The sequence below is a fragment of the Sinohyriopsis cumingii genome, chromosome 10, assembly GCF_028554795.1.
Source record: "Sinohyriopsis cumingii isolate HCF-2022 chromosome 10, ASM2855479v2, whole genome shotgun sequence".
Taxonomy (NCBI): Eukaryota; Metazoa; Mollusca; class Bivalvia; order Unionida; family Unionidae; genus Sinohyriopsis; species Sinohyriopsis cumingii.
In genome coordinates this window covers 115363151-115378196 of record NC_142970.1, presented here as the reverse complement: position 1 = coordinate 115378196, position 15046 = coordinate 115363151, and the positions used below count along the sequence as shown (strand labels likewise).

General features: G+C 32.8%; 1 protein-coding gene across 2 annotated transcripts in view; it reads left to right on the top strand.

Moving 5' to 3' along the window:
• Positions 1-313: 313 nt before the first annotated feature.
• The window catches only part of LOC149791070 (uncharacterized), a 37326-nt gene continuing 22593 nt past the window's right edge, over positions 314-15046 (top strand). Inside the window, exons 1-8 of one of the 2 annotated variants that reach the window (XM_089971458.1) lie at positions 314-382; positions 1426-1479; positions 2275-2306; positions 5588-5675; positions 10157-10204; positions 10560-10643; positions 12504-12581; positions 13667-13705. In XM_089971458.1, the coding sequence (XP_089827584.1) occupies positions 364-382; positions 1426-1479; positions 2275-2306; positions 5588-5675; positions 10157-10204; positions 10560-10643; positions 12504-12581; positions 13667-13705 (442 nt within the window). In that variant the 5' untranslated portion in view covers positions 314-363. The remainder of the gene's footprint in view (positions 383-1425; positions 1480-2274; positions 2307-5587; positions 5676-10156; positions 10205-10559; positions 10644-12503; positions 12582-13666; positions 13706-15046) is intronic. The other variant, XM_089971457.1, reaches the window with a different exon arrangement.

The window sequence follows — 15046 nt, the reverse complement described above, 5'->3', positions numbered from 1 at the left end:
CTTGTGTGAGACTTTCCTACAATGGTGTATCATTAGGTAAGACACTTTATTCCATTTGCCCCGGACTATTATTACCAACATTTGGGAGGACTTATATGTATCAGCTGAAATCCAATATTGAAGCCGACGACCTCATACTGGCTATGGCACCACACAAAATTATTTTAATTCATTCAAAGGTATCATATATTTTTAGAATTCGTCATAGTTTACAGATCGAATTAGTAATGTGAAGGTGCACGGTCCCAGCCGATCTGTGTCATTGATAGAGTTCCGTGACGGCGTTATCAGTCATAAATCTATATTTAAACCTAGGACATGATAACGGATATGCGATTGCGGCATTATCACTAGTGTCTCAACATGGCGCAATACGCAAAAGGTAATGTCTCATTTTTGTACATATGAACTTATATGTGAAAAAAGGTATTTCGGGATGGGGGTGGGGAGGGGGGAAGAAGTGCATACTCTGATTGTGTTGGTGTTATCCTTTCTTATTCCTTTCGTATATTCTTGTATCGATACTTACAATGTAGAATCAAAAGATTAACTCCTTAATCTGTGGTACATAAATGCCAATTTATACAATGCTTTCATGTATATAGTGTGAATTTCTAAACGAAAATAGTATTCCAGTATGTTTATGCATATAACAGAGTTTTGAATCCCGCTTGCTTTGTGATCTTGTTCGTGACACCTGTCGTCATTTCATTCGAACTTATTCAGTCCTTTTCTAAATGCCATACATTAAAGGAATTAAAAAGGTTGATTAACTTTAAATAGTCTACATAGTCAAATTTTTATGATAAAATTCGAATATTTAAATCTTCACTAGAACAAAGTAACCTATCATAGTAAGCGTCTGTATTTTCTGTTTTACTTAAAGCCATGCACAAATGACTTTCTACTGGATAAAATATTTTACAGAAGGATAAGGAACATTATTCAACCGTACTATAAAAACTACATTAGTGCATTTTAAGTATTGAAGTAAGATGTTGATACTCCCTGTTTGACTGATTCATTATTAAGGTAGGAAGCTATATATTTGGATATCATTTGACACTTACCTATAGCCATTATTACTACGCCTATTATTTAAGAATATATATATATATATATATATATATATATATATATATATGTCAGTATTAAATACATACGGTAAATATAAAGTCAAAAAACAGAATATTACCGTTTAAATATGTGTTTGTGTGTGTGCGTGAGGGTGTGCGGGAGGGAGAGAGATGATTTTAAAGGTTTGACTTACTATAATCATAAATACTAACAACCAAAATTATTTTCAATGTCGACACTGTAATCCGATGCCACTTTAGAAAGTACCTTATATTTAGCGAGAACAAAAAATAAAAGGAATAGTTTTTCTTCTGCATACATTGCCTTATTACCTTTCCTTTCTTCCAGAATTCGGACTTCTGTGGGCTTTCAGTGTATCCTTCGTGTTGATTTATGCAGCAGGTGATATATATATATATATATATATATATATATATATATATATATATATATATATATATATATATATATATATATATAAAGAGAGAGAGAGAGAGAGAGACAGATAGATAGATAGTAATTAAATGTAAACGAAAACTAAAGTACCCAGTTCCTGGTCAGATGCGGTCTGTTATGGGTTCGAATATAGGCCAAGCCATACCAAAGACTCATATAATGGTACTTACAGCTGCCTCAGCATTAAGTGATTAGTGTTAACTGGTCAGCCTGGTATCAGGATAATGCGACTGGGTGGGACTTAATGCCACATGTCTGCAGCATGATGCCACAGATCTAGATATCACAATCAATTGCCACACTGCTGACATCGTAGCGATATGACTGAAACTTATTTAAAGCTACGTTAAAATCCTAATCTCAAAACACACACACACACACACACACAGACAGTAGCTGGTACTAGAAATCAGGGGATGATTTTATGAACGTGTTCACGAAACAAACAATGTGTTGTGCTGTGATTTCGACATTGTAGATTTAAAATTTCTTAGTGTACTAAGTGATTGAACCTCCTGATAAATGTCAACACAAGAGGTTCTTTTGATTCATTTCTAAGCTGCTGACAACACCACGACTACCAGCTCACGTTCCCACCTACCCCAACAAGCAGAGTGTTTCGTTTATGACTTGAGTAACTTGGTTATAAAACGTGATTCAACATAAATGGGAATTGAATTTACTTGTAAATGCTTACACTTGTAATACCACATCATTAATACCTTCTGATTTTGTTAACAGATGAGCGTGGAAGGAGATTATTCCTAAGCCAGGTAGTAAATATTTGTTACCTAAATTACTTTCTAACCATATAAGTATTGCACATTTATGTATATATGCGATGGAACTATTGCATACAGAAATTTCATTGCATGTTGAAACAAAAGTATAATAAAATTATGAATAGGAAAATGTAGGGTAGATTCAAATTCTAATATTTTCATCTACACTCTGTTTCCACTTTGGATTTTGTGATCTGTTCAGGGTGTGCATGAATCTTTATGTTATAATTGGTTTCTTGCGCACACCTGTAACATTCTAAAAACTCGCTATCAGTCAAAAATTTAGTTTTCGAGTTACCTTATACATCACTTTATGTTTTGTTTTACCGATTTCCTGCAGCTGGTTCTTGTGCTTGATTTTCTACTGCATCCCGAATTTTCAGTTTCATATTTTATGGGTAATTTGTGCTTTAACATTCCCATGTGCGTACGTGTGTGTGTTTGTGTGTACTTGTGATGGTTCTGCTTCACAAGCACTTAACATTGAAATCATCCACCCCAAAGTGTTATATAAACCTTTGTTCTAAACATTCTAATAAAACCATCGTAATAGTTTATACTGTCAGTGTGCCAGTATCGTTATCTTATACCAGCTAGAGAAAGAATATTAATATTACTAAGAACATTCATAAATATTTCATATCCTAATACGAGTGTTACACATGCTACTATATTTAATTTACAAGTGTTACACAACACAAACCGAAAGACAGTAATATTTTCAGCAGGAGTGTGTGCCAGGAATACGTTTTAGCACTATATGAGGCAAAGGGATCTCACTATGCTAGTAGTAAGTGTGTGACATAAGGAACAGTAGTATCTATTGTAGCATTCTGTAACAAGACCTTAATTTAAAAACAATATAAGATCCCTAACGATGGATGTACAGAAAGTAATTTCAGTTACTATACTGTATGCATTACCAAACTGTGAATGTAGAATTTCGAAACATTTGGAACAAGGAATAGGCTATTCAATACAAAGTCTACAAATGCAGGAGCAGACATTGAGCAACAATGCAAAATGAGAAAAGTGAAATGTCTTCCAGAACCAACCTGGGATTGTTCTCTTGATCGCATTCATTTAAGTCCTACCATCCTGACAACACGTAATCTAAAGAAAACAGAAAACTCAGCAATACTCCATTGTATCAATGGATGGATCAGCCTTTTTCGTTCAAGTGTTGTAGCTGCTTGTCACTAGAATTTCTTAAGAAATATTTCTTTTCAAAAAAATTAATTATTTCAAGGCATTAGTCAGGATATATGAAACAATTTGATAAAAATACATTGATATCCGTAAACTTAAGACTAACGAACTCACACAACAGTTATATTTTTCTTTATAAGCTCTCCATGCCCTTCTCAGTACTGAGCTCTCCACTATGTATGAATCCTCAAATATCGTATGTTAATCTGAAATACGTTCACATATAAAATCACTGTGAACCAAAAGTACTAATTGTCAGCTGAGTCCTTTCATGCCAATTTGTATTGTGGCCAATTGTAGTCAAACTATTTTATTTGCAACTTTATTCGTAAAGTCTTTTGGAATAGGATAGCACACAAGTTGTGAGGAAATGTAAGGTGTTGGTGTTCCACAGGGTAAAAGTTTTGGGTCAAGTGCTCTTGAGATGCCAAATTTGAATTTATTATAGGAATTCTTCGATGCAATCAGACATTAACTGTAAAGCAAGGCATGAAACTTAAATTTTAAATAACTTTTGAAATATAAACATTTTGGTACATTGCATTCAATTTTAATTATAAAACAAAATTTAAAGCAAAATTAAATTTTGAAATAAATTGTAAAATGCAAACTGATTAATTTTAGACAACAATGTTCGCTAATGAATGCTATTTAAAAGAAGTGGTAGGCTTAGTTCTGCACAACATTTTGCCCAGGGGAAGTGAAGCGATATAGCTCAGAGTACTTTTTTTGCAGAAAAATTGCAATAGGCATATTCAAATGTATATAAGTGAATACACTAAAACAAATTCCAAATGTATTGTTCCACACTAAATGTGCCAGGTACGCAGCCAGTGATTGGCTATTGTTATGTATATTTAATCTGCATTATTTTTTCGCTTTTCTTAATGATTATATGTTATGAAAATTTGTAATTTTAATTGAACATAGTCCAAAATCAAGTTCACTGTGTAAACGGTCAGGCATATTTATTTTGTAAAGAAAATAATACATGACTTCTATTTTTCTGTGAGTTTAGATTAAATATTAGGATCATCGTGAATGGATGTAAACATGTTTATCTTAATCTGAGGTTAGGTCATTGGAATTCTCATATGGAAAAACCTGGTGTACCTGATGTTCACCATGTTCTTAATTCAGCTTTTAGTAATAGATTTTATTTTTTCTGCAACTTCGAGTTCTCTAGAAATCTACTTTTGACCCTCATCCTAGTTCTATTTTGTGTGTTAGCTTTCTATAGAATAATTTTGACTTGAGAAATTGTTCATTCTTGACTTAAGATATAGTATAATTTATTTTTATTGTTGTGTTCAGGTTTTAATTTGGGTGGAATTTTGTATTCCAATTATTATTCACTGGAAATACAAAGTGCTTATCAATAATCTTCTTGGACTGGAACATTAATTTGGGATTATCGTAAATTCAGACAAGAACATTTTTGGATTATTTTATTGCCATGTATCAAAAGACTCTAGCACATCATCATAAATCAGGCCATTAGAACATTACCAAGCTCGGGAACATAGGAACATACACACATTCAACATTGGAACTTATTAGAATTACCACTGGAATTCAATTGGAACTTAATACATTTGGACTTTTGATAAAACGTTCAGTACTATTTGGGATTTAATTCACAATACTGCTAGTTCCTTTTAATTTCCATTTTGTTTTCGATGGAGACAAATTATTTATTGACTTTTATAAACCTAGGTGGTTTTCGTTATAGTCGTAACACTCTATCATTAGACTGTTAAATGCGATCTTTTGGCAGTTTTTGTTTTCCTTGACATCTGTTTCATGTGATTTTGGTTCTATATTTTGGGACAAATATGAATATTGCATAAATTGGTTTTTAATACTTTCTTTAATTTTCATATATACCATAAGCCAGCTTTTACAAATAAATTCTTTAAAGATCAAAGTCAATTCAAACTATGTTGCCAACATTCTTAGTGTTCCTCATTGATAATCCATAATAAAGTCATTACTTGTAAAATCGAGTATAATGACTATTGCTTGCATTCACAACTAACTTTGTTTCTAATTTCATCTTCTAGGGCACCCATCATTTTTCTTGGTCCAATCATACTATGCAGTCCAGTGTTGGGCATTTTCCAGGCTGTGAAAATTATACGGAATACAACGGTCAGTAACAAAACATGACACACTGACATATATGCATAGTTATACGGGAGAATATATTTAAAACCATATGTAGACATACAAACATATACTGAAGTTTACAAATTTAAAGTAATTTAGATAACAATTTACGGTCATTCACTCGATCAATACACAGCTGCCCGTTGACAGATATATATATATATATATATATATATATGTGTGTGTGTGTGTGTGTGTGTGTGTGTGTGTGTGTGTAGCTTCTTTATTTTCTTTTTGAAGAAAACAAGTTACACGAATACATCCAAATTCTCTCTCTCTCTACCTCTCTCTCTCTCTCTCTCTCTCTCTCTCTCTCTCTCTCTCTCTCTCTTATACTTAGTTCTGTGTCTGGATCTATAATAGTGGTACAGCAGACACACAATGCTTGAAGAAAATGATTGAGATCGGAGGAATAAAATGAATCTTATGGTCAGAAGAAATTATAAATACAACATAAGAATTGCTCCGGTCAACGGTAAATAGCGTTAACTGTTTAATTACATCCTTTTTTCATTTGGCCCATTTCCACATACTTTCATTGTCATGAAGCTGGCTTTAAAATGTTGGCAGTTGTTTACTTTAAGCAGTTGTCAAATTTAACTCTCAAACGTATCTTTTTATGTAATCAATTATATCGAAAACTGAACCTCATAAAAAGAAGTTAGTAAAAATTTTGAAAAAGGATTAATAGTAGCAGAACTGCAAAATGTAGAGGACACAATATGATGTGAAGATAAATTATAGGTTTCCTTCCATTTAATGAAAATGCATTAAGCCTAGCTGCCTTTTAATAAAAGATACATGCATTCTTTACAGCATACGTGCTACAATAGCAGAACGGTATGTCATTACCGTATAGACCAGTCAAGAACGTAGCGTTATTACCCATTAACAAAAATAGCAATACCATATTCATCGTTGTACGTACACTTTCTAATCGAATCAAACAGGTTCCTACAATCTCGTCAAAATCTCTCTCTGCTTTCCTTGTTCGCAGTTAGTAGTATATCAAGCAATATTGTGTTTTCTATGCTACCAAGATGTGACCTTCCACACGGCTGTATTCATTTTCAAAACCTCTATCCTACTAACATATCACCCTCAACCATGTTACAACACTCTTTCAGCAAGATGTAACTCTGCAAATTGTTTTCAATTTTTCAAGATCCTTATCTCTCTGATATATAATCGTCCACCATTTTATCTTATAATTAAACCCTAGGCAACTAATGCTCATTTTGGGGGTTGGTAGGAGCTGAGGAATTCCTAGATCATTCACGTTCAGCATGCCTTTGAAAAATCCGAATTACGTTTGCTATCCTTGGAATGTTTTTGACAATATCTCGGTCACTAACAGCCAAAAGGTTTTTGAATACCCTACTCCACTAATCCCTATATATTCAAACTCAAAGGCCATTAACCATCATTTTTTATGTAATATAAATCAAGGGCACTAAGACGCAAACTTTTATTTATTTTAAAAAAACAACACAATGTATACAGCCTACATTTTTGTAAATACTATCAACTACTGGCGTTTAAAATTTTATTTCAAATCATAGGACACTAAAACTCAAGTTTTGAAGATATAAATAGACTACAAAACGTCAACATTGAAAAAACACAACCATAGTTTATTACCTAAATTTAAACTTCTTCTGTGAGCATGAACCTGGTTATAACGCCAATAAGCTTAATATTATTTTTAAACATAAACATTCCCAATTTTTTTCTTCAGATAACATATCCCTGGCATACATGGTTGATAATGTATACTAAAATTTTCATGACCTTTTGTTTCCATTCAGTGAGCTCAACCGCCCACCCTAGTCTTTTCCGTAATGCAAGTGTAACACCAAACTGGTGACAAAGATTTGCATTGAAATCAAATTAAACTTCTAGTTAACTTTCGATACAACATAAAACCGAAGGGATAGTTCACTATCACTGTAGCTCGACTCACTTCTGGAGATACTAGCCACTGGGAGTTGTAGTCGTGCATGCAATTGGCTCAATCGGTACGACATCCTGACTAGTTTCACGTAAGAAAAGCAAATCAGACTCTGCCAAGAAATAAGGATACGTAAACCAGTTGTCCTCAGATGTCGTTAAAATTGAGAACGGCATTTGCAAATATTATAATAATAGCCACAGGTCAAGGAAAAGGTATAAAAACGGGAATATAATTAATCATTTATACGTAACATTTTTCAGAAATAAATAACATTATTTTTTAATTCATTAACAGAAACTAACAAAGAACAACATTTAAGACATCTTTATTTAGATCCAGTTTCTTTGCGAACACCAATCAATTTTGGTGTCAGGACAGCAAGGCCAATAAACAGAACGGCAGAAATCTGAAATATGACTCATCATCTTTATTTCCTTCCATGGAAGATTACATGATATAAGAATAAATCATCTGAATACAATCAATAAAAAAAAAAAAAAAAAAAAAAAAAAAAAAAAAAAAAAAAATATTCTATATTGGAATACAAATTCTTACACAATATCAATCAACAAAGTGTTCGTCAACTCATAAGTTGCAAGTTTCAGTACCTTATTTACAGAAGATAGCTGCACACTGCATGACAAAGTATGCTGCATACAGGACGAATAGCTTGGAGTTTTCTTTGTCGATTACTCCTGATGGTAACCTTTTACCTAAAAGATATTGTAGTTGCAGCTCATCTTCTGCATTAAATAACGTAATGTGCAGGCTCAGGGGAAATTTATCAGTAAGGAAATCCCAGAAAGAATTTCGAAAGTTCGACATATAAGGACAACTAACACAACAATGAAGTATCAAGTCTGTATAAACATTCCCACATCTAATACACATATCAAGCTGTGTTTGTGGAACAGCAGCCCATAGTTTAGCTACATATGTAAATACCTTAGTGTGTTGTCTAGTTTTAGCCCACTGCCACACTGAGGCAGGTATACCCAGTTCACAACAACATGGTTACCAAAAAGGTTTAGGCTGCACAACAGCGAGTTTTGTGCTGTTGCAATCAGTACAATATAATGTAAACATGGGTTCACGGGTTTTTGCTGCTTTTCTTGATACAAAAAAGGCATTTGATACCGTGTGGCACGAAGGACTGCTTTTTAAATTATTCACGTTGGGAATTACGGGTAAATCTCAAGTGAATCTCAGAACAGAACTGCAGTGTCCAACTGTTTGTCTCCCGTGTTGGTTGAGGCTGTCTCAATATACATGTCTCTGGGTAGAAATATGACTGGCAATCAGGTTAAATTCGAAACAGCAAAATAATATAAATTTTCTTTACTTAAAGATTTCTTGACTGAAAAATCTTCTTGCACATTATTCAAGCAAGCAGGAAATTGACTTATTATGAAAGAGTCAGTTCCATTAAAATATAGACGATACGTTTGTATTTCAAAAAAATGAAAAAAAATTATTTTTAAAAGTAAACAAAATATATATCATTACGGGGGCTTCCTATCAACGACGTGTCTCCTTTGGTGACCTCCAATTGGGTTAGTGGGGTGAGGGGAAGTGTCCTTTGCTGGATATCGATGTACTGCCTTTCTCAGCAAGGTACTTTATCTTTTAGGGTTTTTTCTATGATCTAAAAGGGGTGGTATAAACACAATAAATGTATATTGTATTCGTTGTATCTATGAGTTTCCCTTAGTTTTAGAACATTTTCATCACAGAAATTAGCAAGTCGTTTCCTTTTAACTAAAGACTTTTATGTATTGTGGTATATCTATGGCATATATATATATATATATATATATATATATATATATATATATATATATATATATATATATATATATATATATATATATATATTTTTCCTTTTAACTAAAGACTATTATGTGTTCTGGTATAATTATGGTACATACACAGAGTATATATATATATATATATATATATATATATATATATATATATATATATATATATATATATATATATATCTGTGTGTGTGTGTCTTCATAATTAACTCGATAAAATGCCTCTTATGCAACCATTCAATTACTACTTTATATGTTTGTATTCGCCATCTCTGTAGAGATTGATATGAGTAATGTTTTAGACGGTTTTACAATCAAACGCTTTACGTTGATTGAAACAGTTCTACATAGCGGATGATAGAGTGTGAAGTGACCATAATTAAGGTTATAAAGCAAATTAACTATTGTAAAACCTGAAAATTGTACAGTGTCATTTTGATTACCTGTCTCTATATACTCTAACGTTTGCACTCGTGGAGCTTCAAGAAAGAAGTCAAAACCATATCAATAGTGTAAGTCATATATGGATCTAGGCACATTGTCTTCTAACTAATTTCAAGCATATTTCCTATTAAACGAATCTAGACGTAACTATAAAATAATTTATTGGACACCATTTCATGTCAGTTTCCTAATAAACATTAATTGTAAGCAATAATCCAACAAAAGCAGACACATTTCTTTTCCAGCCCTCCTTCTGTTAGAAAATAATCTGGAGTGTTATTCCATAGAAACAGGTAAATTCAATCTCTCTCTCTCTCTCTCTCTCTCTCTCTCTCTCTCATATATATATATATATATATATATATATATATATATATATATATATATATATATATATATATATATATATATATATATATATATATATATATATATATATATAAACTAAAATAAAAGTGTTCACAATATCTTTGTCGCTGAAATAATTGCTGTTACCTGTAAGAAGACATTTATAAAATAAGTTCTGACACGTTCTTTGACTCTCAGAAAACATCTGCTTTTGTAATTACACTCTCTTAATCTAACCATTGCCTTTATTCACCTTAAATGCGTTTCAAAATTATATATATATATATATATATATTGCAGTGTTTCATATACTTCGGGTTCTGCACGAGCGATCTCCGGAACATGGGCCAGGTTGTATGCACGATGTGATTGGAAAATTGAAAAGTAAATATTATCTCATCATCATTATCATCATCGTCATTATTATTATTTGTACGCCTAATAGTTAGAGTACCGAATGGTAATGACGTTTTCTATCGCAAGTTTTATCTTAGGTTAACAATAAAGTATAGTGAAGAACCGGTTTATCTCAAGCCTTGGAAAGGTCAGACCATTTTACTTGCAACAAATTTCGCAGAAACATGAAGACATTCAGCCATAAAGATATTCATCTTTATGTCCACTTTGCAGAAAGAGAGCTACTCGTGTGTGTACTTAGATGTATATGTTCATATCTGTATCGAAACGTATATCACAAGAGTTTCAGTGATTTGAGAAAGATTCCATCTGCCACCAGCATGCCAGCAGCGCTATTACGCTTGTTTCTTCCACCCTCTCGGGTAAACTTGTATAAAATTTAAATAATATTTCAATTTTCAAAAGACAAAAATGTGAACCCGGGTCTTATTGAAAATGGCTGAAAGTAATAATGGCGGAATGTCTCCAGCATCAAATTATTAAACGGAAAGCTTGATATAAACGATGCTTTAAGATGCTTTTATTTTCCATTTCAATTGAAGTAGCACCGGAACAATTACCAACCCCTTGAAACGTATGCACAAGCCTCTTAAACGTGACCACATGGCCTCTGGGAAATGTTTACTAACTCAACAGCTAATTACCGCATTTAGTCATCGGCGGTATCCATAATGTCCAAAGATGGAACAATCAACAGACAAACTAGACGTCCTCTGGACCCTCATTGTGGGTGGGGGTGGGATTTAAAAACTATTGAACAACTAAATGTCTTTTCTAAGCCCCATGACGGCAAAAACTTCCAAATATGTTTCCTCAGCTATGCAGTTATATTAGTGAGGAATCCCCATGTGCTGGCACTAAAGCCAAGCAACTAACTAACTGTACAGATGGGGAAGAACAATAATGCTCAGATTATTATATTTGCAATGTTGTTAATGCCACGCTAGTTTTAGTTTTCAGTATTGTTCATGCACATTGAAAGACAGGATTAAGACAAATATGTAATGTAAATGTTCTCTTGTAATTTCTAGTTGAATGAATTTGCACCTCTCTCCGTTAAATCTATGATGGAATAATCTCATACGGTTAACTTTTTTCCCAAATTATATTTTGGGAAATATACATGCTTTGATAGATTCAAATACACCGATTAAGAAAGTTTTATTCAGGCTTTAACCTTAATAGCAATAATAAATATATAATCATTAGAACATTAAAGCAATGTCCAATATTCCGTAATACAGCTCGTCTTCCTACATTTCTTCTGTCAAAATTCTAGTTGATTCTTAGCAGAGATGTAAATAGTGTTGTCACGCAATTTGAATTATTGGAAAATATTTTCGCATTTAATTATGAAGACTGTTTCCCTGGCTATTTGGTTAATGAAGATGTATGACATTTTGCAGCAAAGTACTGCTTCTGGCATGCATGTGAATTAGACACGCTTAAAAGGGTGATCGTCGTGTTCCAGTGGTTGTTAAAACCTTTTAAATCTTGATAAATATTACGTCCTTATTCCTAAGTAGCTGTACACGGTTTTCTTATTTTAAAAAGGTTGTGCTATTGTCAACCATAGTAGTAGTAGTACTAGTAGTAGCAACAGCAGCAGGGGTAATGCTATTACTACAGTCGGTGTTTTATTGTTTGTTTACATTGATATATATATATATATATATATATATATATATATATATATATATATATATATATATATATATATATATATATACACACAGTGTGGTTTGGATTGTTGGTTTTAGCGGCACTTTTAAAACATTATTGGCTTGCTACAGGGAGATGTAGATGTAATTCTTATATTCATTATAGCATATTTCAACTCGCATCACTCCAAGAGATGTACGTGTACGGGGCATGTTGTCTACCATCATGAAAGATACCAAAACAGTAAGTTAGGATTAACTTTACTAATTTGAGTTCATGTGTTACACTAATTCCTGATTATGGTACTTAATGGGAGCTAACTCATTGTACAATTTATCAGCAATGCATCTTTATTTTAAAGAATGGTATTTAAAACATTCGGATGTAATATTTAAAATGTTGTACGCAGGTATATGAAGAACACATTATTTGATATTTCAAATTCACATAATGATGAAATCTAAACAATAGAAAAAACTTACGTGAATTGAAATAAGTTGCATTGACAGAAATCGCTTTAGCCAGTTAAATTGGACCCTGCAGCAATGGATGAGTCCCAGTGGTGTATTGATGGATGTGCTGTGAGAGACGCTTTTACCTGATAAACGGAATCATGATATTATATGTCTTCAGATAAACAACACCTTCTTTATACAGACTCCCACCTCAAGGACTAAAACGTAACCTCTTTCCGTCAAAACGTACGACAGCATTTGTAAAACAGACGTTAGAATCGATACTTTAATTACGTTGCTAATGCAAACAGATATGTATTGGCCATCTTCACCTTTATTAAATCTACAATGATTTACACAGTCAACCTTTATATTTTCAAATGTACATTGGACTTTGTATTAGCCACAGTCTCTGTTGTGCAAGAATCCTTATGCAAATCACGTACATTGTATGCTCTTTCTGGATGAAGAGTTTATTTGAATTAAATTGATCAAAATTGAATCTAACGCTATTTGAATATAATGACGCGTTCGCTAGTATGAATTATTGATTTCATTTAGACAATGTACACTTATTATCACGAAATTGGCATATATTTGATCAGAGCCTCTAAGAGTATATATAAGTTAAAATGAATATTTTCTTTCCGGGCTATTTCTGCATACATATGCTAAAGTTCCTAATAACGACTTTGTATTACTCATCAGATCTCTTCGGATGACTGAATGTAAAACGTCTAAGAAAATTACGATTTCTCTGTCCAGAAGAAAAGAAAAAAAACATGTACCTCGACATTATATGTGCACATAACATTAAAAACTTCACCTTCACAAGAGAGGGTAAAAATAAAAAGAAGTCATTTTTCATTTCAGATCCGTCGTCATGTAGAAATCTAAATCGGCAGTTTGATTGTACTTCTCTCTCTCTCTCTCTCTCTCTCTCTCTCTCTCCATCTCCCTCTCTCTCTCTCTATCTCTCTCTCTCTCTGGGTTGTAAAATCGTACAAACAGCTTTTAAAACAGTCACAGACATATGAATAATTGGTACTTTCCAGTTATCCAGATAAAATCATCAAAAAGCTATTATAGATTTCTCTAGGAGATGACACTTATACATGGCATTTATACCTACATCTTTCAGTCTATCCGTTCACCGTTATTAACTCTCTAACATAAACATTTATTCTTAGATTTCACAAACGATGCAAATACAGCTTCTTCTTAAATAGTAAATCCGACGAGGATGATATTGCACAGATTCGAAAGATATTTCTTACGTGTATAGCCCTTTATGGTCTTAGCATTGAAATTGCTAATGCATAACCTTGGAAACATTCTGTCCTCAACATTTATCATAATATAATTTTAACTAAATTTGCACTGAAACCTCATCTTGACTAGAGCATGGACGAGGTCAGTGATCAGTACGTTTGCGCAAGTATTTGTCAGAGTTATGGGCCTAGGTCCTCTTAGCATAGCCATTCCTAGTGTATAACCTTGTAAGCGTTGTATGCTCACATTTATGGATTGATTAAAACCGACAGCACAGTGAAGCTTTATCTTAGAAGGAGTTTAACATATACTTCTTCTAGTTATGGCACTTTACATCATACCATTGTCATAGCTAATGGAAAACATTGCGAACATTCTAGCATCTGTACGTTTTCCTTGATATGGAAAGAACTTGCAGTGAAACTTCGTCTCAGCAAGAGTTCAGATTAGTTAAACTATATGCGTATTTATATCATTTATTGAACCTTATTGACTTAAACAACAAATCTCAAACTCATGTAAACCTTGCATTCATTCGATCCTTTTGTTTTGTTTCAAATTCACGAAGAAACTTCATCTTTAAAAGAGAACAGATGAATGGAATCAATACTTTAAGTACATTGTATATATTTCCAGCTCATCACAAGCCAGAAAGCGCATGCGAATTACTTGTGAATACGTTGTCATTAACAATATTTTGTTTGATTCCAACCAAATTAACTGTGACGCTTCGCCAGAATAAGGTTTCGGATTAATTTGATGATAAGTATATTTCTACCACTTCTTAAAGAGTTATCGCTTTGATATAATTTGAGTGGCTTTTTATTTTTCTTCTCCTGTTTTCATAGAGAACGTTGAATATTAAATTGGACATCCTCGTATGTCCCTCTTCCGTTTGTCTAGCCTTCAGTGCATGAAAATAAGGTATATTAAATTACCTGTGCATGCAGGTATCTGCAGGACAACAAACAAACGATTAAT